General features: G+C 41.9%; 1 protein-coding gene across 3 annotated transcripts in view; it reads right to left on the bottom strand.

Annotated features, from left to right (window-relative positions):
* Positions 1 to 27,058, bottom strand: part of ZFC3H1 (zinc finger C3H1-type containing) — a 635,174-nt gene that overhangs the window by 435,962 nt on the left and 172,154 nt on the right. For 2 of the 3 annotated variants that reach the window (XM_053716781.1, XM_053716782.1), the window contains exon 12: positions 16,676 to 16,819. The exons of the other annotated variant lie outside the window; for it this stretch is intronic. In XM_053716781.1, coding sequence (XP_053572756.1) covers positions 16,676 to 16,819 — 144 coding nt within the window. The remainder of the gene's footprint in view (positions 1 to 16,675; positions 16,820 to 27,058) is intronic. 3 annotated transcript variants of the gene reach the window in all.

The raw sequence follows: 27,058 nt of genomic DNA, 5'->3' as shown, positions 1-27,058 counted from the left end.
TATAAAAAGTATGAAGAGAAGACCAAGTTGCAGCCTTGCAAATCTGGTCAACAGAAGCATCATTTTTGAATGCCCATGAGGAAGCCACAGCCCTAGTGGAATGAGCCGTAATTCGTTCAGGAGGCTGCTGTCCAGCAGTCTCACATGCAAAAGAGACGATACTCTTCAACCAAAAAGAAAGAGGTAGCCGTAGCTTTCTGACCGCTACATTTCCCTGAAACAATAACAAACAAAGAAGACGATTGTCGAAAATCCTTAGTCACTTGTAAGTAAAACTACGTCCAAATTATGTAACAGACGTTCCTTCTTAGAAGAAGGATTAGGACACAAGGAAAGAACAACAATCTCCTGATTAATATTCTTGTTTGAAACAAGTTTAGGAAAAAAAACAGGTTTTGTATGTAACACCACCTTATCCGAACGGAATATAAGATAAAGAGAATCATATTGTAATGCTGAAAGCTCAGATACTCTTCGAGCAGAAGAAATAATAACTAGAAATAAAACTTTCCAAGATAATAACTTAATATCTATGGAATGCATAGGTTTAAACAGAACCCCATGAAGAACTCCAAGAACTAAATTAAAACTCCAAGCAATCAGTCTAAATACAGGCCTGATTCTTAGTCAGAGCCTGACAAAAAGATTGTACATCTAGAACATCTGTCAAACACTAGTGTAAAAAAAAATAGATAAAACAGAAATCTGCCCCCTTAAGGAACTTGCTGATAACCTCTTCTCCAACCCTTCTTGGAGAAAAGACCAACCCTAGGAATCCTAACCCTACTCCATGAGTAGCCCTTGGATTATCTTATGGTAAATTACCCTAGTAACAGGTTTACGTGCCTAAATTAAAGTATTTATGACTGAATCAGAAAAACCTTGCTTAGATAAAATTAAGCGTTCAATCTACAAGCAGTCAGCTGCAGAGAAACTAGATTCGGGTGATGGAAGGGACCCTGCATGAGAAGGTCCTTCCTCAATGGAAGCTTCCACAGTGTCTGAGATGACATGACCACCAGATTGGCAGACCAAATCCTGCGAGGCCACAAGGATCACCGATGCCCTCTGATATTTGATTTGAACAATCACGCGGGAAGGAAAGCAAGCGGAAAGAATACATATGCTAGGCTGAAAACCCAAGGAACTGCCGAGGCATCCAACAACTCGGCCTGGGGATCCCTGGACCTGGACCTGTATCTCGGAAGCTTGGCATTCTGACGAGACGCCATAAAGTCCAACTCCGGCCGACCCTATCTGAGAATCAGGCTTAAAAATATTTCCGGATGGAACTCCCACTCTCCCGGAAGAAAAGTCTGCCTGCTCAGAAAATCTGTCTCCCAGTCTTCCACCCCTGGGAAGTAGATCGCAGACAGATGGCAAGAGTGAGCCTCCACCCACTGAATTATTTTGGCTACCTGGATCATCGCTAAGGAACTCCTTGTTCCTTCCTAATGATTGAAGTAAACCACTGTCGTTTTGTTGTCCTACTGGAATTTGATGAATCGGGCCAAGGCCAACTAAGGCCAGGCCTGAAGCGCAATGAATATCGCCCTCAAACTAGAATGTTGATAGGAAGGAGAGATTCTGTCCATGCTCCCTGAGCCCTTAAGGAGCTCCAGACTACTCCCCATCCTAACAGGCTGGCATCCGTTGTCACAATCACCCAAGCAGGTCTGCGAAAGCATGTCCTCTGGGATAGATGATTCAGTGACAACCACCATATAAGAGTCTCGTCTCCTGATCTAGAGTTATTCGAGGAGATAAATCTGTATAATCTCCATTCAATTGCCTGAGCATGCTTAGTTGCAGAGGCCTGAGATGAAAACGTGCAAACGGCAGGATGTCCATTGCTGCCACCAGCAATCAGATTACCTCCAAGCACAGAGCCACTGACGGCCGAGGATTGGACTGAAGAGCTCGACATGAATTCAGAATCTTTAATTTCCTGACCTCCGTCAGAAAAATCTTCATTGACATAGTCGATTAGGGTTCCCAGAAATGGTACTCTTGTCTGAAAGCTAGCACAATCTCTTGTCTGAAGGCTAGCACAATCTTGGCATGAGACCTTGCTAGTTGATAAGATGACGCCTTGATCAGAATATCGTCCAGATAAGGCGTAACCACAATGCGCGTTCGTAGAACTGCCATTAGAGACCCCAGAACCTTCGTGAAAATTCTGGGCACCGCAGCCAGACCGACAGGGAGAACTATAAACAGAAAATGTTTGTCCAGAAAGGCAAACCTCAGAACTAGTGATGATCCTTTTGGATAAGAACATGAAGATATGCATCCTTTAGATCCACTGTAGTCAGGAATTGACCCTCCTGGATCAATGGAAGAATGGTACGAATAGTTTCCATCTTGAAAGACTGAACTCTGAGAAACTCGTTTAGATTCTTGAGGTCCAAGCTAGGTCTGAAGGTTCCCTCCCTTATTGGCAACTACAAACAGATCTGAATAACAACTCTGTTCCTGTATTGAAACGGGACAAATAACTCCCGTGGAAGAGAGGCCCCTTACACAATTGAAGAATGCCTCATTTTATCTGGACTGCAGATAATCTTAAACAAAGAAATCTTCTTCGGGATGAAAACATTTCTAAAACATCTCGCACCCAAGCTTGAATAAAAAAGGAAGTCTGCCCCCTACCAGATCCGGCCCTGGATCGTAGGCAAATCCATCATGCTGATTTGGAATCAGCAGCAGGGGTCTTTGATTGTTCTTGTACCATGACTGGTTGTAAAATTGGGATCAGTGTCCCTTTAAACACAATCCCATAATTGCCCTGATGTCAGATAAAATTTCCGTCAAGCCCGGTCCAAACAGAGTCTTCCCCTTGTAAGGAATGGTCCGAAGTTTAGACTTGCATGCCATGTCCGCAGGCCAAGGATTCAACCATAAAGTCCTGCGGGCTAGAAAATAAAAACCTGAAATCTTAGCAGCCAATTTAGTAATCTGCAGAGAAGCATCAGTTAGAAATGAATTTAGCAAATTCAAGAGAGTCTTAATCCGATCCTGGATTTTATCCATAGGACTTTCTAACTCAAAAACCTCATCAGCCAAATTACCGTTGTTCTAGTGACGGTAATAAAGTACACAGCTGGATGTCGTTGGAAGCCCTGGAGTACATCCCTTCCTGAACCTCTGAAGGAAGCAACTACCCCCTAAGGAAGTAGCGGATCTTTTAGCCAAGCTGAAAACCACTCTAACCCTAGGAATGGCTACCCAGCCTCCTTAGCCAAGATGGGTATTTCTCATTAAATATAGGAAATGCAGTCTTGCGTTCTTATAATTTACTGGACGTACTAGAATAAATTATACCGATATAGTCTGAGCCATCCAGGGTAGAAGAACTCTAGTAAAGTTAGCTTCCACTTGGGAAAAAAACATAGAATGCATGAGAGACAGGATAAAATGACACTGCAGTAGCATGTGGAATTGAACACTCAAAACTCCAGCTTGCAAGTACCCAACGTTACCCACTAGATCACAGATGTACACCATGTGGGCCCTAATATTTTGTGGACAGAAGGTGGTATAAATTACCATTGTCAACATACTCCCCAATAGTAAATATCTAAAGAGGAGAAGGTCTTAGAAAAAGTCTAATCTTTTTTTTTTTTTTTTAAACTTATTTCTGTTGTGCAGAAAACAATCCCATTAAAGAAATAACATTACTGTTAACATTACTGTTAATACACTTACATAAAATAAGCGATGTCATGTGCCCTAATTCCATATCAAATCTGCAAGGAACCGCAGAGTCCTGCATGCGTCCATAAAAATATTTGAGACACTGTAGGAGAAAAAAAGTGGCATAAACATAACATAGGTTAGCCTTCACTTGAAGTACGGACTATGTCTACTGTCCCTTTAAATTTTAAAAGCAACATAATTCTTTATTTGCATGCTTTCTCCTAAATTGCCAACTGTCCCTTGTGCATGAATTGACATAGCCATTAGCAAATACTTTCAGGACCTACTGGACCTCAGCTATAGTACTGAGGTGTCTAAGCGTCCAATGTTTGTTTGGAAGGCTGGAAACTAAAAGTGAGCGAATCATAATTGCATCATACACTCTACCCTCCAGAATCATACTGGAGGGAAAGTGCAACAAACACAGGCTTGATAGAGCCCCGCCTCACATCTTAGCATAACTTTTGTGCACAGAGAGATCGTAATTGTAATACAACACTGCCCTCCGGTATCGGAATGGAGGGAAAGCGCAACTATAGAACTCCGCCCCTCGTGGGCGTACCCGCACCTAATCCCCAGCACTCAGATTCAACGTGCCCTGTATGGAGAGTATAGGCCAAAATAACGGCGGGAAGGCAACTCCGCCCATCGTGGGTGTCACCTTTACTCAAGCTCCCGGTCACCATTAAAAGGGACAGTAAAGTCAAAACTAAACTTTCATGATTCAGATAGGGCATGCAATTTTAAACAACTTTTCAATTTACTTTTATCATCAAATTTGCTTTGTTCCATTGGTGGTATTTTTGAAAAGCTAAACCCAGCTAGGCTCAAACTGATTTCTAAACCGTTGAAAACCACCTCTTATTAGCTCAGAGCATTTTGAAAGTTTTTCACAGTTAGACAGTGTTGGTTCATGTGTGTCATATAGACAACATTGTGTTCACTCCAGTGGAGTTATTTAGGAGTCTTCACTGATTGACTACACTGCATGTCTGTCAAAAGCACTTAGATAAGGAGGCTGTCTGCAGAGGCTTAGATACAAGGTAACCAGAGAGGTAAAACACATAATATAACTGTGTTCGTTATGCAAAACCGGGGAATGGGTAATAAAGGGATTATCTATCTTTTTAAATAAGAACATTTTTGGTGTAGACTGTCCCTTTAAGCTCTCATAGATTGACACCGGGAGACAATAATGTATAAAGTTTTAGCAGAGTATGCCACTGCAACGGTAGCTCCCCTAAAGCACAACCATTGTTTCAAATAAAAAACACTTGGTCACTGTCAATGAGCCCCAAACGTAGCCCAAAACCATAATAAAGTCTGCTGAATGCTGTCACGGAAAAAAGCTCTTCACTGACAGAGCCCCTGAGTCCCATAAAAGTACAGTAGTGCAGAAAGATAGATATGTCCCTTGAGGAATTTTCCTGTAGAGAAATAAAGTCTGCACTTACCTCACATGCTGCCCGACAGCAGGACAGCCTCAACAGGGTTCAGAGGTCCATTGGTTCCCTCCTATAGTCCTGCAGAATAGATGAAGCCTGAGTTAGATCCAGCTTAGGCCATCACAGAAAGGGCAGCATCACAGTATGGGAGGCGCAGTGAGAGTTTTGTCCCACCAGTTCCCATTGCTTTAAACCCACCTGTAGCTCTACTCTAGAGGCTGACAAGAAATACGGCTACACCCTATAATAAAATAGCACTCACTGGTACCATTTTAAAAATAAACTCTTGATTGAAGAATCTAAACTAACACCTCACTTTACCTCTTCCTATCACTAACACAGGCAAAGAGAATGACTGGAGTGAGAGGGAAGGGAGGAGCTATATATATATATACAGCTCTGCTGTGGTGCTCTTTGCCTCCTCATGCTGACCAGGAGGCGTAATCCCACAAGTAAGGATGAAATCCGTGGACTCATTGCGTCTTTAAAAAGAAAAAGGAGCCATAGAGAAAAGTACAGGTCGCTTTCTACCGCAACAACAGAGCTGGACTAGAATTTCCAGGAGGAACCAGAAAACCTGAAGTCCTGATTGTATGTATAATGAGGGGAAAATAAATATGGGTTTTCTATTGATCTACATCTCCCGGGAAGACACGCTGCTGAGGAGTATAAATATATTTATGTTCATTCTATATGTGGTGGACACTCCTGCTGACTGCTTGAAAAGTCTCCCATTGGGGGTACAGGGAGTGTTCACTAAAGGGGGGGTCTGGAAGGTTTCTTGGATACTACAGCAAAAGGAGTTAATTTAAAGAGACGAGGATAAGACTTTGAGACTCCACAAGCAGGATGGACTAAACCCTTATATTATGTAGGAGGGGATTATGTAGGCTGATCATGCAATACAGGACACTCCTGCACTCAAAATATACACATTTGTATACAACTGTTTTGAATGCATGTTTACTGTTCTACATGCACTGTTAGACATAGTAGAAAATGTATAGTGATAAGATGTGAGCTGACAGCTCATGCACTGTTCATGTTTTTCAAGTCTAATTATGGGGTTATTTATATGGTTTATTAATGTTTTGTTATAGTGGTACTAGGCACTACACTGACCAAGAGAAAGGTGGAAGGACTGACAACACCAATAGATACAACGTGACTGATGGCTAAAAGTATTAAGATTATCTCACATAATGTGAGAGGCCTTAACACTGACATGAAGAGAAAGACAGTACTCGCCCAATATTTCAGGGCCGAAGCATATCTTGTAATGCTACAGGAAACATTTTACTACCACAATAATTCCTAAATACTGGTCAAAAAGAGGGGGGTGTCAATCCTTATTCATCAATCGCTACAGTTCCAAAAAGTTGAGGTGATTACTGATCCAAATGGCAGGTATCTAATTGTTAGGCGGCGCATACATAATATTCCGGTCACCTTATGCAACGTATATGCCCCAAACGAGAAACAAGATGTCTTTTTTAAAGCAGGTCTCGGGTGGTATTAGCTGGGGACTTTAACATTGCTTTAACTCCCTTCAAGAACATAGAGACAGTAAAATTAACTCACAGGCACCAGACAACAGTATAGCGAAAGCTATAAGGGAGTCCCTGAACGTACACAACATACTGGGCCACATGGGAGGCTAAATGCGGACAAACAGTGGACTAAACATTTTACTCGCACGCAAACGGATCATACTCTAGGCTGGACTATATTTTTGTTGGCCAGATAATGTTACCTAATGTTCTCTCTTCTACAATTCAACCGTGCGTATGGTTTGACCACTCCCTTATACAAATAGAATTGACGGGTATAGTAAGTGTTCATAGGCAGTGGTCATGGACTTCCGACCAGACAACGCTTAACCCCCAACATGTACAGAAAGACTTCTGAGAAACTGGAGGAATATTGGTCTTTAAATGTAGGATCGACCATTAACTTGAACAACACATGGGCAGCCCATAAACCATATCTCAGGGGTCTACTGATAAAACAGAAAGCGTTAGCTATTAAGAGGGCTAATGACAATAGATAAACTACAGGCAGAAATAAAGGAATCTGAGTTACACCATCAAAAAACTGCTGCTATATCCACTTTCAAAACACTTAAATCGAAAAGGCAAATGCTTTCCAAAATTTTAGATTCTAACTCAATTAAGGCTATCCAAAAACTGAAGACCCAATATTTTATTTACTCTAATAAGCCTGACAGATACTTGGCACACAAAATTAGAGAGAAGGTTAGAAGAGTAGCGATGCCTCTATTGCAGAAAGAGGATGGTAAAAATACTTCCCACCCCCCAGGAGATTGCGGACACATTTGCGTAATACTACTCCACTCTCTCTGATGGAAAAAAACAGAATTTATGTTTACCTGATAAATTTCTTTCTCCAACGGTGTGTCCGGTCCACGGCGTCATCCTTACTTGTGGGATATTCTCTTCCCCAACAGGAAATGGCAAAGAGCCCAGCAAAGCTGGTCACATGATCCCTCCTAGGCTCCGCCTACCCCAGTCATTCGACCGACGTTAAGGAGGAATATTAGCATAGGAGAAACCATATGGTACCGTGGTGACTGTAGTTAAAGAAAATAAATTATCAGACCTGATTAAAAAAACCAGGGCGGGCCGTGGACCGGACACACCGTTGGAGAAAGAAATTTATCAGGTAAACATAAATTCTGTTTTCTCCAACATAGGTGTGTCCGGTCCACGGCGTCATCCTTACTTGTGGGAACCAATACCAAAGCTTTAGGACACGGATGAAGGGAGGGAGCAAATCAGGTCACCTAAATGGAAGGCACCACGGCTTGCAAAACCTTTCTCCCAAAAATAGCCTCAGAAGAAGCAAAAGTATCAAACTTGTAAAATTTGGTAAAAGTGTGCAGTGAAGACCAAGTCGCTGCCCTACATATCTGATCAACAGAAGCCTCGTTCTTGAAGGCCCATGTGGAAGCCACAGCCCTAGTGGAATGAGCTGTGATTCTTTCGGGAGGCTGCCGTCCGGCAGTCTCGTAAGCCAATCTGATGATGCTTTTAATCCAAAAAGAGAGAGAGGTAGAAGTTGCTTTTTGACCTCTCCTTTTACCTGAATAAACAACAAACAAGGAAGATGTTTGTCTAAAATCCTTTGTAGCATCTAAATAGAATTTTAGAGCGCGAACAACATCCAAATTGTGCAACAAACGTTCCTTCTTTGAAACTGGTTTCGGACACAGAGAAGGCACGATAATCTCCTGGTTAATGTTTTTGTTAGAAACAACTTTCGGAAGAAAACCAGGTTTAGTACGTAAAACCACCTTATCTGCATGGAACACCAGATAAGGAGGGGAACACTGCAGAGCAGATAATTCTGAAACTCTTCTAGCAGAAGAAATTGCAACTAAAAACAAAACTTTCCAAGATAATAACTTAATATCAACGGAATGTAAGGGTTCAAACGGAACCCCCTGAAGAACTGAAAGAACCAAATTGAGACTCCAAGGAGGAGTCAAAGGTTTGTAAACAGGCTTAATTCTAACCAAAGCCTGAACAAAGGCTTGAACATCTGGCACAGCTGCCAGCTTTTTGTGAAGTAACACCGACAAGGCAGAAATCTGTCCCTTCAGGGAACTTGCCGATAATCCTTTTTCCAATCCTTCTTGAAGGAAGGATAGAATCCTAGGAATCTTAACCTTGTCCCAAGGGAATCCTTTAGATTCACACCAACAGATATATTTTTTCCAAATTTTGTGGTAAATCTTTCTAGTTACAGGCTTTCTGGCCTGAACAAGAGTATCGATAACAGAATCTGAGAAACCTCGCTTCGATAAAATCAAGCGTTCAATCTCCAGGCAGTCAGCTGGAGTGAAACCAGATTCGGATGTTCGAACGGACCCTGAACAAGAAGGTCTCGTCTCAAAGGTAGCTTCCAAGGTGGAGCCGATGACATATTCACCAGATCTGCATACCAAGTCCTGCGTGGCCACGCAGGAGCTATCAAGATCACCGACGCCCTCTCCTGATTGATCCTGGCTACCAGCCTGGGAATGAGAGGAAACGGCGGAAACACATAAGCTAGTTTGAAGGTCCAAGGTGCTACTAGTGCATCCACTAGAGCCGCCTTGGGATCCCTGGATCTGGACCCGTAACAGGGAACTTTGAAGTTCTGACGAGAGGCCATCAGATCCATGTCTGGAATGCCCCACAGCTGAGTGACTAGGGCAAAGATTTCCGGATGGAGTTCCCACTCCCCCGGATGCAATGTCTGACGACTCAGAAAATCCGCTTCCCAATTTTCCACTCCCGGGATGTGGATAGCAGACAGGTGGCAGGAGTGAGACTCCGCCCATAGAATAATCTTGGTCACTTCCTCCATCGCTAGGGAACTCCTTGTTCCCCCCTGATGGTTGATGTACGCAACAGTCGTCATGTTGTCTGATTGAAATCGTATGAACTTGGTCCTTGCTAGCTGAGGCCAAGCCTTGAGAGCATTGAATATCGCTCTCAGTTCCAGAATATTTATCGGTAGAAGAGATTCTTCCCGAGACCAAAGACCCTGAGCTTTCAGGGATCCCCAGACCGCGCCCCAGCCCGTCAGACTGGCGTCGGTCGTGACAATGACCCACTCTGGTCTGCGGAATGTCATCCCTTGTGACAGGTTGTCCAGGGACAGCCACCAACGGAGTGAGTCTCTGGTCCTCTGATTTACTTGTATCTTTGGAGACAAGTCTGTATAGTCCCCATTCCACTGACTGAGCATGCACAGTTGTAATGGTCTTAGATGAATGCGCGCAAAAGGAACTATGTCCATTGCCGCTACCATCAACCCGATCACTTCCATGCACTGAGCTACGGAAGGAAGAGGAACGGAATGAAGAATCCGACAAGAGTCCAGAAGCTTTGTTATTCTGGCCTCTGTTAGAAAAATCCTCATTTCTGAGGAATCTATAATTGTTCCCAAGAAGGGAACCCTTGTTGACGGGGATAGAGAACTCTTTTCCACGTTCACTTTCCAGCCGTGAGATCTGAGAAAGGCCAGGACGATGTCCGTGTGAGCCTTTGCTCGAGGGAGGGACGACGCTTGAATCAGAATGTCGTCCAGGTAAGGTACTACTGCAATGCCCCTTGGTCTTAGCACCGCTAGAAGGGACCCTAGTACCTTTGTGAAAATCCTTGGAGCAGTGGCTAATCCGAAAGGAAGCGCCACGAACTGGTAATGTTTGTCCAAGAATGCAAACCTTAGGAACCGATGATGTTCCTTGTGGATAGGAATATGTAGATACGCATCCTTTAAATCCACCGTGGTCATGAATTGACCTTCCTGGATGGAAGGAAGGATAGTTCGAATGGTTTCCATCTTGAACGATGGGACCTTGAGAAATTTGTTTAAGATCTTGAGATCTAGGATTGGTCTGAACGTTCCCTCTTTTTTGGGAACTATGAACAGATTGGAGTAGAACCCCATCCCTTGTTCTCTTAATGGAACAGGATGAATCACTCCCATTTTTAACAGGTCTTCTACACAATGTAAGAACGCCTGTCTTTTTATGTGGTCTGAAGACAACTGAGACCTGTGGAACCTCCCCCTTGGGGGAAGTCCCTTGAATTCCAGAAGATAACCCTGGGAGACTATTTCTAGCGCCCAAGGATCCAGAACATCTCTTGCCCAAGCCTGAGCGAAGAGAGAGAGTCTGCCCCCCACCAGATCCGGTCCCGGATCGGGGGCCAATATTTCATGCTGTCTTGGTAGCAATGGCAGGTTTCTTGGCCTGCTTTCCCTTGTTCCAGCCTTGCATTGGTCTCCAAGCTGGCTTGGCCTGAGAAGTATTACCCTCTTGCTTAGAGGACGTAGCACCTTGGGCTGGTCCGTTTTTACGAAAGGGACGAAAATTAGGTCTATTTTTTGCCTTGAAAGGCCGATCCTGAGGAAGGGCGTGGCCCTTACCCCCAGTGATATCAGAGATAATCTCTTTCAAGTCAGGACCAAACAGCGTTTTCCCCTTGAAAGGAATGTTTAGTAGCTTGTTCTTGGAAGACGCATCAGCCGACCAAGATTTCAACCAAAGCGCTCTGCGCGCCACAATAGCAAACCCAGAATTCTTAGCCGCTAACTTAGCCAATTGCAAAGAGGCGTCTAGAGTGAAAGAATTAGCCAATTTGAGAGCATTGATTCTGTCCATAATCTCCTCATAAGGAGGAGAGTCACTATCGAGCACCTTAATCAGTTCATCAAACCAGAAATATGCGGCTGTAGTGACAGGGACAATGCATGAAATGGGCTGTAGAAGGTAACCCTGCTGAACAAACATCTTTTTAAGCAAACCTTCTAATTTTTTATCCATAGGATCTTTGAAAGCACAACTATCCTCTATGGGAATAGTGGTGCGTTTGTTTAAAGTAGAAACCGCTCCCTCGACCTTGGGGACTGACTGCCATAAGTCCTTTCTGGGGTCGACCATAGGAAACAATTTTTTAAATATGGGGGGAGGGACGAAAGGAATACCGGGCCTTTCCCATTCTTTATTAACAATGTCCGCCACCCGCTTGGGTATAGGAAAAGCTTCTGGGAGCCCCGGCACCTCTAGGAACTTGTCCATTTTACATAGTTTCTCTGGGATGACCAAATTTTCACAATCATCCAGAGTGGATAATACCTCCTTAAGCAAAATGCGGAGATGTTCCAATTTAAATTTAAATGTAATCACATCAGATTCAGCCTGCTGAGAAATGTTCCCTAAATCAGTAATTTCTCCCTCAGACAAAACCTCCCTGGCCCCCTCAGATTGGGTTAGGGGCCCTTCAGAGATATTAATATCAGCGTCGTCATGCTCTTCAGTAACTAAAACAGAGCATCCACGCTTACGCTGACAAGGGTTCATTTTGGCTAAAATGTTTTTGACAGAATTATCCATTACAGCCGTTAATTGTTGCATAGTAAGGAGTATTGGCGCGCTAGATGTACTAGGGGCCTCCTGAGTGGGCAAGACTCGTGTAGACGAAGGAGGGAATGATGCAGTACCATGCTTACTCCCCTCACTTGAGGAATCATCTTGGGCATCATTGTCATTATCACATAAATCACATTTATTTAAATGAATAGGAATTCTGGCTTCCCCACATTCAGAACACAGTCTATCTGGTAGTTCAGACATGTTAAACAGGCATAAACTTGATAAGAAAGTACAAAAAACGTTTTGAAATAAAACCGTTACTGTCACTTTAAATTTTAAACTGAACACACTTTATTACTGCAATTGCGAAAAAACATGAAGGAATTGTTCAAAATTCACCAAACTTTCACCACAGTGTCTTAAAGCCTTGAAAATATTGCACACCAATTTTGGAAGCTTTAACCCTTAAAATAACGGAACCGGAGCCGTTTTAAGCTTTAACCCCTTTACAGTCCCTGGTATCTGCTTTGCTGAGACCCAACCAAACCCAAAGGGGAATACGATACCAAATGACGCCTTCAGAAGTCTTTTATAAGTATCAGAGCTCCTCTCACATGCGACTGCATGCCATGCCTCTCAAAAACAAGTGCGCAACACCGGCGCGAAAATGAGACTCTGCCTATGCTTTGGGAAAGCCCCTAAAGAATAAGGTGTCTAAAACAGTGCCTGCCGATATTATTATATCAAAATACCCAGAATAAATGATTCCTCAAGGCTAAATAAGTGTTAATATCAATCGATTTAGCCCAAAAAAAAAGTCTACAGTCTAAATAAGCCCTTGTGAAGCCCTTATTTACAATCGTAATAAACATGGCTTACCGGATCCCATAGGGAAAATGACAGCTTCCAGCATTACATCGTCTTGTTAGAATGTGTCATACCTCAAGCAGCAAAGGACTGCAAACTGTTCCCCCAACTGAAGTTAATTGCTCTCAACAGTCCTGTGTGGAACAGCCATGGATTTTAGTTACGGTTGCTAAAATCATTTTCCTCATACAAACAGAATTCTTCATCTCTTTTCTGTTTCTGAGTAAATAGTACGTACCAGCACTATTTGAAAATAACAAACTCTTGATTGAATAATGAAAAACTACAGTTAAACACTAAAAAACTCTAAGCCATCTCCGTGGAGATGTTGCCTGTACAACGGCAAAGAGAATGACTGGGGTAGGCGGAGCCTAGGAGGGATCATGTGACCAGCTTTGCTGGGCTCTTTGCCATTTCCTGTTGGGGAAGAGAATATCCCACAAGTAAGGATGACGCCGTGGACCGGACACACCTATGTTGGAGAAAAGTAGAACAGTCCCCGCACACACAGAAATTAGACAAATCTTGAAAGACGCAAAGTTAAAAAAAAAACTAAGCAAACAGGATAGTGAGGAATTGAATGCAGAGATCACTAGGGGGGAAATCTTGACGGCAATTAAAGATCTGAAAGCCGGTAAAGCCCCGGGCCCAGATGGCTTCCCGGGGGAATATTATAAAATATTCAGGTCTGAACAGGACCCTCACCTACAGAGATTCTGCAATGACATCATGCAAGGCAATACTATCCCACCAGAGGAACTGAGTGCTAAGATTGTAGTGATTCCCAAACCTGGTAAGAACCCCGAGAAATGTCAGAACTACAGGCCAATTTGCCTGCTAAATCAGGATGTTAAACTCCTTACGAAAATCTTGGCCAACAGGCTTAAGAAACTGGCCCCGCAACTGGTCCACCCGGATCAGGTGGGGTTTATCTCCGACAGGGAAGCGCCGGATAACGTGAGGAAAAACATAATTTATGTAAGAACTTACCAGATAAATTAATTTCTTTCATATTGGCAAGAGTCCATGAGCTAGTGACGTATGGGATATACAATCCAATCCTACCAGGAGGGGCAAAGTTTCCCAAACCTCAAAATGCCTATAAATACACCCCTCACCACACCCACAATTCAGTTTAACAAATAGCCAAGTAGTGGGGTGATAAAGAAAGGAGTAAAAAGCATCAACAAAGGAATTTGTAAATAACTGTGCTTTATACAAAAAATCATAACCACCATAAAAAGGGTGGGTCTCATGGACTCTTGCCAATATGAAAGAAATGAATTTATCAGGTAAGTTCTTACATAAATTATGTTTTCTTTCATGTAATTGGCAAGAGTCCATGAGCTAGTGAAGTATGAGATAGCAATACCCAAGATGTGGAACTCCACACAAGAGTCACTAGAGAGGGAGGGATAAAATAAAACAGCCATTATTCGCTGAAAAAATTAAATCCACAGCCAAAAAAAATAAGTTTTTCTCATAAATGAAAGAAAACAACTTAAAACATAAGTAGAGTAATCAAACTGAAACAGCTGCCTGAAGAACTTTTCTACCAAAAACTGCTTCCGAAGAAGCAAATACATCAAAACGGTAGAATTTAGTAAATGTATGCAAAGAAGACCAAGTTGCTGCTTTACAAATCTGATCAACTGAAGCTTCATTGTTAAAAGCCCACGAAGTGGAGACTGATCTTGTGACTATACGACGTATATCGTCGATCTGAATAAGGGAGGTAGGAGATGAATCTCTACGACCGATAACAGAGAACCTATGAAATAGATCTCCCGTGAGGAAAACCGTTGCATTCAATAGGTGATACTCCCTTCACATCCCTCTGATATTCACTGTACTCTGAGAGGAATCGGGCTTCAAAATGCTGAGAGGAATCGGGCTTCAAAATGCTGAGAAGCGCATATCAACGTAGAAATCTTAGCACAAACTTACTTAGTTTACTTACATAGGAGGCAAAGTTTGTAAAAACTGAATTGTGGGTGTGATGAGGGGTGTATTTATAGGCATTTTGAGGTTTGGGAAACTTTGCCCCTCCTGGTAGGATTGTATATCCCATACGTCACTAGCTCATGGACTCTTGCCAATTACATGAAAGAAACTATAACTTTGGTAGACTATCTAAGGGAGAAAGAAACACCTTCTCTGCTTCTATCTTTGACTGCGGAGAAGGTGTTTGACAGAATAGATTGGACATACTTGAACACTGTTCTGAGATGGGCTTTGGGGGAGCCTTCATGAAGACAATTAGGGGTCTATATTCTCATCCAAGTCAGACATAAGGGCTGCGGGGTATCAGTCTAAAACGATAAAGGTTCTGAATGGCACCCGTCACGGATGCCCCCTGTCCCCACTACTGTTTGCCCTATGTATGGAGCCACTGGCAGCATGTATTAGGAACTCAGATATTGCCAGGGTGGTGGTGGGAGACCTGGAATATAAATTGTCATTATTTGCAGACGATGTCCTCTTGACCCTGACTAAGCCCCTGATATCCCTTCCCAACCTATACCAAACACCCAAGGTCCCCCGAGCCAGAGGGACCCACCAAACCATGCAGGCACAAAAGACAAGAGTGGTAGAGACTTGCGACAACGGGGCCAAACGACAATCTGATAGGACTAATATAAACGCACAATATTGACACACAATGGCTGGGGCACTCACAACCTCCTATGACCAGACTCATTCCTCCGTTGCCACTCGGTCAGGAATGCGGAAGGGGAAGAAACCCCACCGAAGCGTAAACACGCACAGTCAGCAGATGCCCCGCAAAATCCAAAAACTAGGCCCACATAAAAGGATAAGCAAGTCTAAACCAACAGGCATATACTCATAACCCGAAGGTTTTTAGTCCTAGGCCGTGCAATCACAAGCCCAGAAAAGCGCCACTATGCATCGCACAGAGAAACACTTCATGTCTCAGCCTCAGAGCCCGTACACACATACCCAATGCAGGTTGAATCACATAAGAAACATAATAAGAGACCCCTTCCCCATTCACCAATCCACCCTAAGGAGGAAATATCCATTGATTCCAAGATTTGTACTGAAGGTGCCTCAGCGAGGCCCATACTATACTGTCATAATAAATCACATTACAGAGAATGTAATAAAATGAAACAATCTTACCGGGATCTACGCCATGGAACAGAAACACAGCCCTTCAAGTATGACGAATAGTAGCAGCGCATCCGTCATGGACTCAAGAGAAGACAGAAGGTAGTGAAGCGAAGTTAGAAAACGCCAAGTGCTGAAAGGAGCTGTTATAACGAGTTGGGATGGTGTCGCAGGGGAAGCTCCCACTGCATCTCCAGACTCTTTCGCCCAGGCCCTCCATGAGATGCTAACAGGACTACTTGAAACTGCTGTTCTATGTCGACGGGTAGAACCCTCCATAAGAGAGATATTAACATGAAATAAAAGTATAACAAAGAAAAAATAAAATAAAATTCTGACACTTCTCTGCCAACCTAAAGGGACGAAAGGCAAAGAATGACTGGGGATAGGGGAAGTGGGAGGAGTATTTAAGCCTTTGGCTGGAGGGTCTTTGCCTCCTCCTGGTGGCCAGGTTCTTATGTCCCATAAGTAATGAATGTGGCTGTGGACTCATTCCCATTAGGAATAAAAATACCATATCCGTCATGTGGTTTAGATGTCCTAAGGATTTAAAAATATTTAAAAGTTTGAACTATAAAAAAAAAATATATAAAGTGGTAAAAGCTTTGTCTAGCACAGAGCACTAACAATTGTAGTACCAACTTACGTTTGCTTCATATGCTTTGCTTCAGCATCTGTCACATTTGTAGTCACAACTGGACATTTGACACTTTCTAACTCTATGTCAGAGTTTGTTGGAGATGCACTTATTCTCGACTGGTCAGATTTTAAAAGCTTTTGCTTCTCCCGACTAAACATAGAAAAAAGAAAAGATAACATTGCTTTATCCAAACACAAAGAACAGATTTTTGTACAAAAGCAGAATGGAACCTAATGTAGTGAATATTGATATTCATTCCACTGTCTGTATGTAACGTTGTGATTGTAACAATGCAAAATACATAAAGGTGAAATGTTCCATAGGTATTAAGTAAAAAAGTCCAGCACTAATGAACGTTAAATGGGATGAGAGCGGTTAGAGACTGAATAAATGTAAAATTATAATAAAATGTCAATGTTCTTTAAAGTGATATCTTCAAAGTTACTAAATATATCAAATGTGCCATGTCATTTTTGTTTGAATCTATTAGGATCATATTTCTAAATAGGTCTCATTTTAAAAAAGGCCCCCAAAGTGGAACTAATCTAGAAAAAAAAAAAAAAAAAAACTGTAAAATTTCTGGAATAAAATTTCCTGCTTCCCATAAAGTTATACTTAAAGGGACAGTCTAGGCCAAAATAAACTTTCATGATTCAGATAGAGCATGTAATTTTAAACAATTTTCCAATTTACTTTTATCACCAATTTTGCTTTGTTCTCTTGGTATTCTTAGTTGAAAGCTAGGATGTTCATATGCTAATTTCTTAGACCTTGAAGGCCACCTTTTTTCAGAATGCATTTTAACAGTTTTTCACCACTAGAGGGTGTTAGTTCACGTATTTCATATAGATAACACTGTGCTCGTGCACGTGAAGTTATCTGGGAGCAGGCACTGATTGGCTAAACTGCAAGTCTGTCAAAAGAACTGAAATAAAGGGGCAGTTTGCAGAGGCTTAGATACAAGATAATCACAGAGCTTAAAAGTATATTAATATAACTGTGTTGGTTATGCAAAACTGGGGAATGGGTAATAAAGGGATTATCTATCTTTTAAAACAATAAAAATTCTGGTGTCCCTTTAATGAGAACTTTAACCAGGAAGCTAATGTAACAATTGTAGTCATCCGACTTAAATGGACAAATTTTTAAAATATTATTTAGGATAAAAACAAATAAATAAAACAAATAAAATTTGAAATTGTACAAAGAAAGAGAACTACGTCATGACATAAATTACATAGGAAATACCGTTATCCTAAAAGAAAATTAATCTTAAAAATAAGATAAACAAACCAGACACTGTGCTAGTGAAAATATTGCAAAGAAAAATAAAATTTATGCTTACCTGATAAATGTATTTCTTTGACACGGTGAGTCCACGGATCATCATCAATTACTGTTGGGAATATCACTCCTGGCCAGCAGGAGGAGGCAAAGAGCACCACAGCAAAGCTGATAAGTATCACCTCCCTACCCACAATCCCCAGGTCATTCAACCAAAGGAAAGGAGAGAAAGGAAGTAACACAAGGTGCAGAGGTGCCTGAGGTTTATATGACAAATAAAAAACAGTCTAAAAAACAGGGTGGGTCATGGACTCACCGTTTCAAGAAATAAATTTATCATGTAAGCATAAATTTTATTTTCTTACTAATAACACGGTGAGTCCACGGATCATCCTCAATTACTGTTGGGAACCAATACCCAAGCTATAGGGTGCAGTGGTGACTGAAAGTTTAAATATAAAAATATATATGCCTGTCTTAAAAAACAGGGCGGGCCGTGGACTCGATACATTACAAGAAAAATAAATTTATCAGGTAAGCATAAATTATGTTTTCTCTTGTAAGATGTATCGAGTCCACGGATTCATCCTTACTTGTGGGATACCAATACCAAAGCTTTAGGACACGTATGAAGTTATGGACAAGACAGGGACCTTAAAAAAAGAAGGCACCACTGCTTGTAGAACCTTTCTCCCAAAAATAGCCTCCGAAGAAGCAAAAGTATCAAATTTGGAAAATTTGGAAAAAGTATGAAGCGAAGACAAGTCGCCGCCTTACAAATCTGTTCAACAGAAGCCTCATTTTTAAAAGCCCATGTGGAAGCCACAGCTCTAGTAGAATGAGCAGTAATCCTTTCAGGAGGCTGCCGTCCAGCAGTCTCATAGGCCAAATGGATGATGCTTTTCAGCCAAAAGGAAAGAGGTAGCTGCAGCCCTTTGACCTCTCCGTTTACCAGAATAAACAACAAAGAAGATGTTTGACAAATCTTTAGTTGCTTGTAAGTAGAATTTAAAGCACGAACCACATCAAGATTGTGTAACAGACATTCCTTCTTAGATGAAAGATTAGGACACAAAGAAGGAACCACAATCTCTTGATTGATATTCTTATTAGAAACAACCTTAGGAAGAAACCTTGGTTTGGTACGTAAAACCACCTTATCTGCATGGAAAACAAGGTAAGGGGAATCGCATTGTAAAGCAGATAGCTCAGAAACTCTTCGAGCCGAAGAGATAGCTACTAAAAACAGAACTTTCCAAGATAGAAGCTTAATATCTATGGAATGCATAGGTTCAAACGGAACCCCTTGAAGAACTTTAAGAACTAAGTTTAGGCTCCATGGCGGAGCAACAGGTTTAAATACAGGCTTGATTCTGACCAAAGCCTGACTAAATGCTTTAATGTCTGGGACATCGGCCAGACGTTTGTGAAGTAGAATAGACAAAGCAGATATTTGACCTTTAAGAGAACTAGCAGATAATCCCTTCTCCAAACCATCTTGGAGAAAAGACAATATTCTAGGAATCCTAATCTTACTCCACGAGTAACCTTTGGATTCACACCAATAAAGATATTTGCGCCAAATCTTATGATAAATCTTCCTGGTGACAGGCTTTCTAGCCTGAACCAGGGTATCTATGTCCGATTCAGAGAACCACGATTTGATAAAATCATGCATTCAATCTCCAAGCAGTCAGACGCAGAGAAATTAGATTTGGATGCGTGAACGGCCCTTGAATTAGAAGGTCCCGCCTCATTGGCAGAGTCCACGGTGGAACCGAGGACATGTCCACTAGGTCTGCATACCAAGTCCTGCGTGGCCACGCAGGAGCTATCAGAATTACAAAAGCTCTCTCCTGCTTGATTCTGGCAACCAGACGTGGGAGGAGAGGAAACGGTGGAAATACAAAAACCAGATTGAAGGACCAAGGGACTGCTAGAGCATCTATCAGTATCGCCTTGGGATCCCGGGACCTGGACCCGTAACGAGGAAGTTTGGCATTCTGACGAGATGCCATCAGATCCAATTCTGGTGTGCCCCATAGCTGAATCAGCTGGGCGAATACCTCCGGATGGAATTCAAACTCACCCGGATGAAGAGTCTGACGACTTAGAAAATCCGCCTCCCAGTTCTCTACTCCTGGGATGTGGATTGCTGAGAGATGGCAAGAGTGATCCTCTGCCCACCGGATTATTTTGGTTACCTCCATTATCACTAGAGAACTCCTTGTTCCTCCCTGATGATTGATATAAGCTACAGTCGTGATGTTGTCTGACTGAAACCTGATGAATTTGGCCGGAGCAAGCTGAGGCCACGCCTGAAGCGCATTGAAAATCGCTCTCAGTTCTAAAATGTTTATCGGGAGGAGAGCTTCCTCCCGAGACCATAAGCCCTGTGCTTTCAGGAAGTTCCAGACTGCACCCCAGCTTAGCAGGCTGGCATCTGTCATTACAATCAGCCACTCTGGCCTGCGGAAGCACATTCCCTGAGACAGGTGGTCCTGAGACAACCACCAGAGAAGAGAATCTCTGGTCTCCTGGTCCAGATGCAGTTGAGTAGATAAGTCTGCATAATCCCCATTCCACTGTTAGAGCATGCATAGTTGCAGTGGTCTGAGGTGTAGACGGGCAAAAGGAACGATGTCCAATGCCGCTACCATGAGTCCGATTACCTCCATACACTGAGCCACTGATGACCGAGGAATGGAATGAAGAATTCGGCAAGTGGATAAGAGTTTTAACTTTCTGACCTCCGTCAGAAATATTTTCATTTCTACCGAGTCTATCAGAGTCCCTAGGAAGGAAACTCTTGAAAGAGGGAAGAGAGAACTTTTTTATGTTCACCTTCCACCCGTGAGATGTCAGAAAAGCCAACACGATGTCTGTGTGAGACTTGGCTAGCTGGAAAGTCGACGCCTGAATTAAGATGTCATCTAGATAAGGCGCCACTGCTATGCCCCGTGGTCGTAGAACCGCCAGAAGAGACCCTAGCACTTTTGTGAAAATTCTGTGAGCCGTGGCCAACCCGAAGGGAAGGGCCACAAACTGGTAATGCCTGTCCAGAAAGGCGAATCTGAGGAACTGATGATGATCTCTGAATAGGGATGTGTAGATACGCATCCTTTAAGTCCACGGTAGTCATATATTGACCCTCCTGGATCAGAGGTAGAATAGTCTGAGTAGTCTCCATCTTGAATGATGGAACTTTGAGATCCAAGATTGGTCTGAAAGTTCCCTCTTTCCTGGGAACCACAAACAGGGTTGAATAAAACCCTAGCCCCTGTTCCTCCTTTGGGACTGGGCGAATCACCCCCATGGTATGTAGGTCTTCTACACAGCGTAAGAACGCCTCTCTCTTTGTCTGGTTTACAGACAATCGAGAAATGTGAAATCTCCACATCTTGGGTATTGATATCCCATATGTCACTAGCTCATGGACTCTTGCCAATTACATGAAAGAAAACATAATTTATGTAAGAACTTACCTGATAAATTCATTTCTTTCATATTAGCAAGAGTCCATGAGGCCCACCCTTTTTTGTGGTGGTTATGATTTTTTTGTATAAAGCACAATTATTTCCAAATTTCCTTTGTTGATGCTTTCTACTCCTTTCTTTATCACCCCACTGCTTGGCTATTCGTTAAACTGAATTGTGGGTGTGGTGAGGGGTGTATTTATAGGCATTTTGAGGTTTGGGAAACTTTGCCCCTCCTGGTAGGATTGTATATCCCATATGTCACTAGCTCATGGACTCTTGCCAATATGAAAGAAATGAATTTATCAGGTAAGTTCTTACACAAATTATGTTTTTTTGTTTATTCAGTAAATGATGCAATTATAACTTTTTTTTTTGAAGGGACTGAAGGGGTCATTGTGGTTTGTGTTAAGGTTTTTTTTAACCCACATGGTTAATTAAGAGACACTCAGGTGTTTTGCTAATAGGCCTCAAAACATCGAGTGAGGTGGGAGGGGCCTATTTTCGCACCTCAGTTGCGCAGTTTCTTTTCCTTAAGAGTCATCCAACTGCTTTTCTAGAGGTTCCTGCTGTGTTTGAGGGCTGTAAAGGAGGTTTTTTCCCCACAAATCGTTATGAAGGATAGGTAGGCGCCACAGCAGAGCTGTGGGAAGGTGCTGAAAGTCTTTTTTACCAGTTTTGATGTTTTCTCAATCCGGTTTTGCCATTAAGGGGTTAATTGTTTATTTGCATAGTTGTGCAAAGTTACTAAGGCTGTAAGAAACTACTGTAAAAATTTTGTTAAGTTTACTGCTTTTTTACACTTTTGCAGAACTTGTGAAGCTTTTTTTCTCTTAAAGGCACAGTACCGTTTTATTTCTAAGTGTTATTTACTTTGATTATAGTGTTTTCCAAGCTTGCTTGTTACATTACTAGCCTGTTTAACATGTCTGACAACAAGGAAAATACTTGTTCAATATGTTTGGAAGCCATTGTTGAACCCCCTCTAAGAATGTGTCCCAAATGTACTGATATGTCTATAAATTATAAAGAACATATATTAGCACTTAAAAATAGAGCAATAGATGATTCTCAGTCAGAAGTAAATGAGGTTTCGCCATCTAGCTCTCCAAGTGTCACAACCAGTAACGCCCGAACAAGTGACGCAAAGTACCTCTAGTGCGTCACATTCATTTACTTTACAAGACATGGCCACAGTTATGAATACAACCCTCACTGAGGTTTTATGCAAACTGCCTGGTTTACAAGGAAAGCGGGACAGCTCTGGGTTAAGGAAAAATGCTGAGCCGTCTCACGCTTTAATAGCCATTTCTGATATGCCCTTACAATGCTCTGAAGGGGCGAGGGATTTGTTATCTGAAGGAGAAATTTCTGATTCAGGAAAGACTCTTCCTCAGACAGATTCTGATATGATGGCCTTTAAATTTAAGCTTTAACACCACCGCTTATTGCTTAGGGAGGTATTAGCAACTCTAGATGATTGTGACCTTATAGTGGTCCCAGAGAAATTGTGTAAAATGGATAAATACTTAGAGGTTCCTGTTTACACTGATGTTTTTCCAGTCCCTAAGAGGATTGTCAATATTATTGCTAAGGAGTGGGATTGACCAGGTATTCCGTTCATTCCCCCTCCTGTTTTTAAGAAAATGTTTCCCATATCTGATACCATAAGGGACTCGTGGCAGACAGTTTCTAAGGTGGAGGGAGCTATTTGTACTCTGTTAAAGGATTACTTTCTGTTATAATTTTTAAGCTAAACAACTAACATATTAAAGTTAATAAACATTAATTAAAACCTACTGACCTATATTTTCTCCAAAACGAAGTTTCATAATGTTCTAAAAGTTATATCTTTTATTCGCCGATGATGTCACGTTATCCTGCCCACTATTTTCAGCACTGCATGTTCAAAATACTTAAACCAATAACTTTGTGTTTAAAGCGCCATTTTGGAACCTAGGTATTGTAAACTGATTGGTACAGAGCAAAGGATACCCACGGTGTGGGTGTGGAAAACAATTAAATTTGCAGGTAAGATTTCTGATATACGGTAGAGATATGTTAATGAAATGCTATTGAGAAAAAGCATATTTGGGGTAGTTAGTTAGTAACAGGCATAGGAAATATTTACTTACAGTGGCCCTTTAAGCGTACAACTATACCTATCGAGGACAGTTGTGCTTTCAAAGATCCTATGGATAAAAAATTAGAGGGTCTCCTGAAGAAAATTTTTGTTCATCAAGGTTTTTCTCTCCAACCTATTGCGTGCATTGTTCCTGTAACGACTGCAGCTGCTTTCTGGTTTGAGGCTCTAGAAGAGGCTCTTCAAATGGAGACTCCATTAGAGGAAATTATGGACAGAGTTAAGGCACTTAAGTTGGCTAATTCTTTTATTACAGATGCCGCTTTTCAACTAAATTGGCTAAATTAGCGGCAAAGAATTCAGGTTTTGCAATTTTAGCACGCAGGGCGTTATGGCTAATAACGTTGAGAAAATAATCCACAACCCAAAAATAAGTTTATTTTCACTTTTGAAAGAAAAAAACTTAAATCAAAAAGCAGAAGAATCAAACTGAAACAGCTGCCTGAAGAACTTTTCTACCAAAAACTGCTTACGAAGAAGCAAATACATCAAAATGGTAGAATTTAGTAAATGTATGCAAAGAGGAGCAAGTGGCTGCTTTGCAAATCTGATCAACTGAAGCTTCATTCTTAAAAGCCCACAAAGTGGAGACTGATCTAGTAGAATGAGCTGTAATTCTGAGGCGGGGTTTGACCTGACTCCAAATAAGCTTGATGAATCAAAAGTTTCAACCAAGAAGCCAAGGAAATAGCAGAAGCTTTCTGACCTTTCCTAGGACCAGAAAATAAAACAAATAGACTAGAAGTCTTCCTGAAATTTTTAGTAGCTTCCACATAATATTTCAAAGCTCTTACCACATCCAAAGAATGTAAGGATCTCTCCAAAGAATTTTTAGGATTAGGACATAAAGAAGGGACAACAATTTCTCTACTAATGTTGTTAGAATTCACAACCTTAGGTAAAAATTGAAAAGAAGTCCTCAAAACTGCCTTATCCTGATGAAAAATCAGAAAAGGAGACTCACAAGAAAAAGCAGATAGCTCAGAAACTCTTCTAGCAGAAGAGATAGCCAAAAGGAACAACACTTTCCAAGAAAGTAGATTAATGTCCAAAGAATGCATAGGTTCAAATGGAGGAGCCTGTAAAGCCCTCAGAACCAAATTAAGACTCCAAGGAGGAGAAATTGATTTAATGACAGGCTTAATACGAACTAAATCCTGTACAAAACAGTGTATATCAGGAAGTATAGCAATTTTTCTGTGAAATAAAACAGAAAGAGCGGAGATTTGTCCTTTCAAGGAACTTGCAGACAAACCCTTATCCAAACCATCCTGAAGAAACTGCAAAATTCTAGGAATTCTAAAAAAATGCCAGGAGAATTTATGAGAACACCATGAAATGTAAGTCTTCCAAATTCTATAATATATCTTTCTAGAGACAGATTTACGAGCTTGTAACATAGTATTAATCACTGAATCAGAGAAACCTCTATGACTTAGAACTAAGCGTTCAATTTCCATACCTTCAAATTTAATGATTTGAGATCCTGATGGAAAAACGGACCTTGAGATAGTAGGTCCGGCCGTAACGGAAGTGGCCAAGGCGGGCAACTGGACATCCGAACCAGATCCGCATACCAAAACCTGTGTGGCCATGCTGGAGCCACCAGCAACACAAAAGACTGTTCCATGATGATTTTGGAAATCACTCTTGGAAGGAGAACTAGAGGCGGGAAGATGTAAGCAGGTTGATAACACCAAGGAAGTGTCAGTGCATCCACTGCTTCCGCCTGAACATCCCTGGACCTGGACAGGTATCTGGGAAGTTTCTTGTTTAGATGAGAGGCCATGAGATCTATCTCTGGAAGCCCCCACATCTGAACAATCTGAGAAAACACATCTGGATGGAGAGACCACTCCCCTGGATGTAAAGTCTGGCGGCTGAGATAATCCGCCTCCCAATTGTCTACACCTGGGATATGCACCGCAGAGATTAGACAGGAGCTGGATTCCGCCCAAGCAAGTATCCGAGATACTTCTTTCATAGCTTGGGGACTGTGAGTCCCACCCTGATGATTGACATAAGCCACAGTTGTGATATTGTCTGTCTCAAAACAAATAAATGGTTCTCTCTTTAGTAGAGGCCAGAACTGAAGAGCCCTGAGAATTGCACAGAGTTCTAAAATATTTATTGGTAATCTCGCCTCTTGAGATTTCCAAACCCCTTGTGCTGTCAGAGACCCCAAACAGCTCCCCAACCTGAAAGACTTGCATCTGTTGTGATCACAGTCCAGGTTGGGCGAACAAAAGAAGCCCCTTGAACCAAACGATGATGATCTATCCACCATGTCAGAGAGTGTCGTACATTGGGATTCAAGGATATTAATTGTGATATCTTTGTATAACCCCTGCACCATTGATTCAGCATACAAAGCTGTAGAGGTCTCATGTGAAAACGAGCAAAGGGGATCGCGTCCGATGCTGCAGTCATGAGACCTAAAACTTCCATGCACATAGCCACTGAAGGGAATGACTGAGACTGAAGGAGCCGACATGCTGCGACCAATTTTAAACGTCTCTTGTCTGTTAGAGACAGAGTCATGGACACTGAATCTATCTGGAAGCCTAAAAAGGTGACCCTTGTCTGAGGAATCAAACTTTTTGGTAAATTGATCCTCCAACCATGTTTCCGAAGAAACAACACTAGTTGATTTGTGTGAGATTCTGCAGTATGTAAAGACTGAGCTAGTACCAAGATATCGTCCAAATAAGGAAACACCGCAATACCCTGTTCTCTGATTACAGATAGTAGGGCACCCAGAACCTTTGAAAAGATTATTGGAGCTGTTGCTAGGCCAAATGGAAGAGCAACAAATTGGTAATGCTTGTCTAGAAAAGAGAATCTCAGAAACTGATAGTGTTCTGGATGAATCGGAATATGAAGGTATGCATCCTGCAAGTCTATTGTGGACATATAATGTCCTTGCTGAACAAAAGGCAGAATAGTCCTTATAGTCACCATTTTGAAAGATGGTACTCTTACATAACGATTCAAAATTTTCAGATCCAGAACTGGTCTGAACAAATTTTCATTCTTTGGTACAATGAATAGGTTTGAATAAAACCCCAAACCTTGTTCCTGAGGAGGAACTGGCATGATTACCCCTGAAGACTCCAGGTCTGAAACACACTTCAGAAAAGCATGAGCTTTTACTGGATTTACAGGAATGTGTGAGAGAGAAAAAAATCTTCTCACAGGAGGTCTTACTTTGAATCCTATTCGATACCCTTGAGAGACAATGCTCTGAATCCAATGATTTTGGACAGATTTTATCCAAAAATCCTTGAAAAACCTTAATCTGCCCCCTACCAGCTGAGCTGGAATGAGGGCCGCACCTTCATGCGGACTTAGGGGCAGACTTTGGTTTCCTAAATTGCTTGGATTTATTCCAATTTGAGGAAGGCTTCCAACTGGAAGCAGATTCCTTGGGAGGAGGATTGAGTTTTTGTTCCTTATTCTGACGAAAAGAACGAAAACGGTTAGAAG

This window comes from Bombina bombina, chromosome 6 (genome assembly GCF_027579735.1).
Source record: "Bombina bombina isolate aBomBom1 chromosome 6, aBomBom1.pri, whole genome shotgun sequence".
Taxonomy (NCBI): Eukaryota; Metazoa; Chordata; class Amphibia; order Anura; family Bombinatoridae; genus Bombina; species Bombina bombina.
Note: the sequence above shows the minus strand (reverse complement) of the source record. Positions and strands in the feature narration are given on the sequence as shown.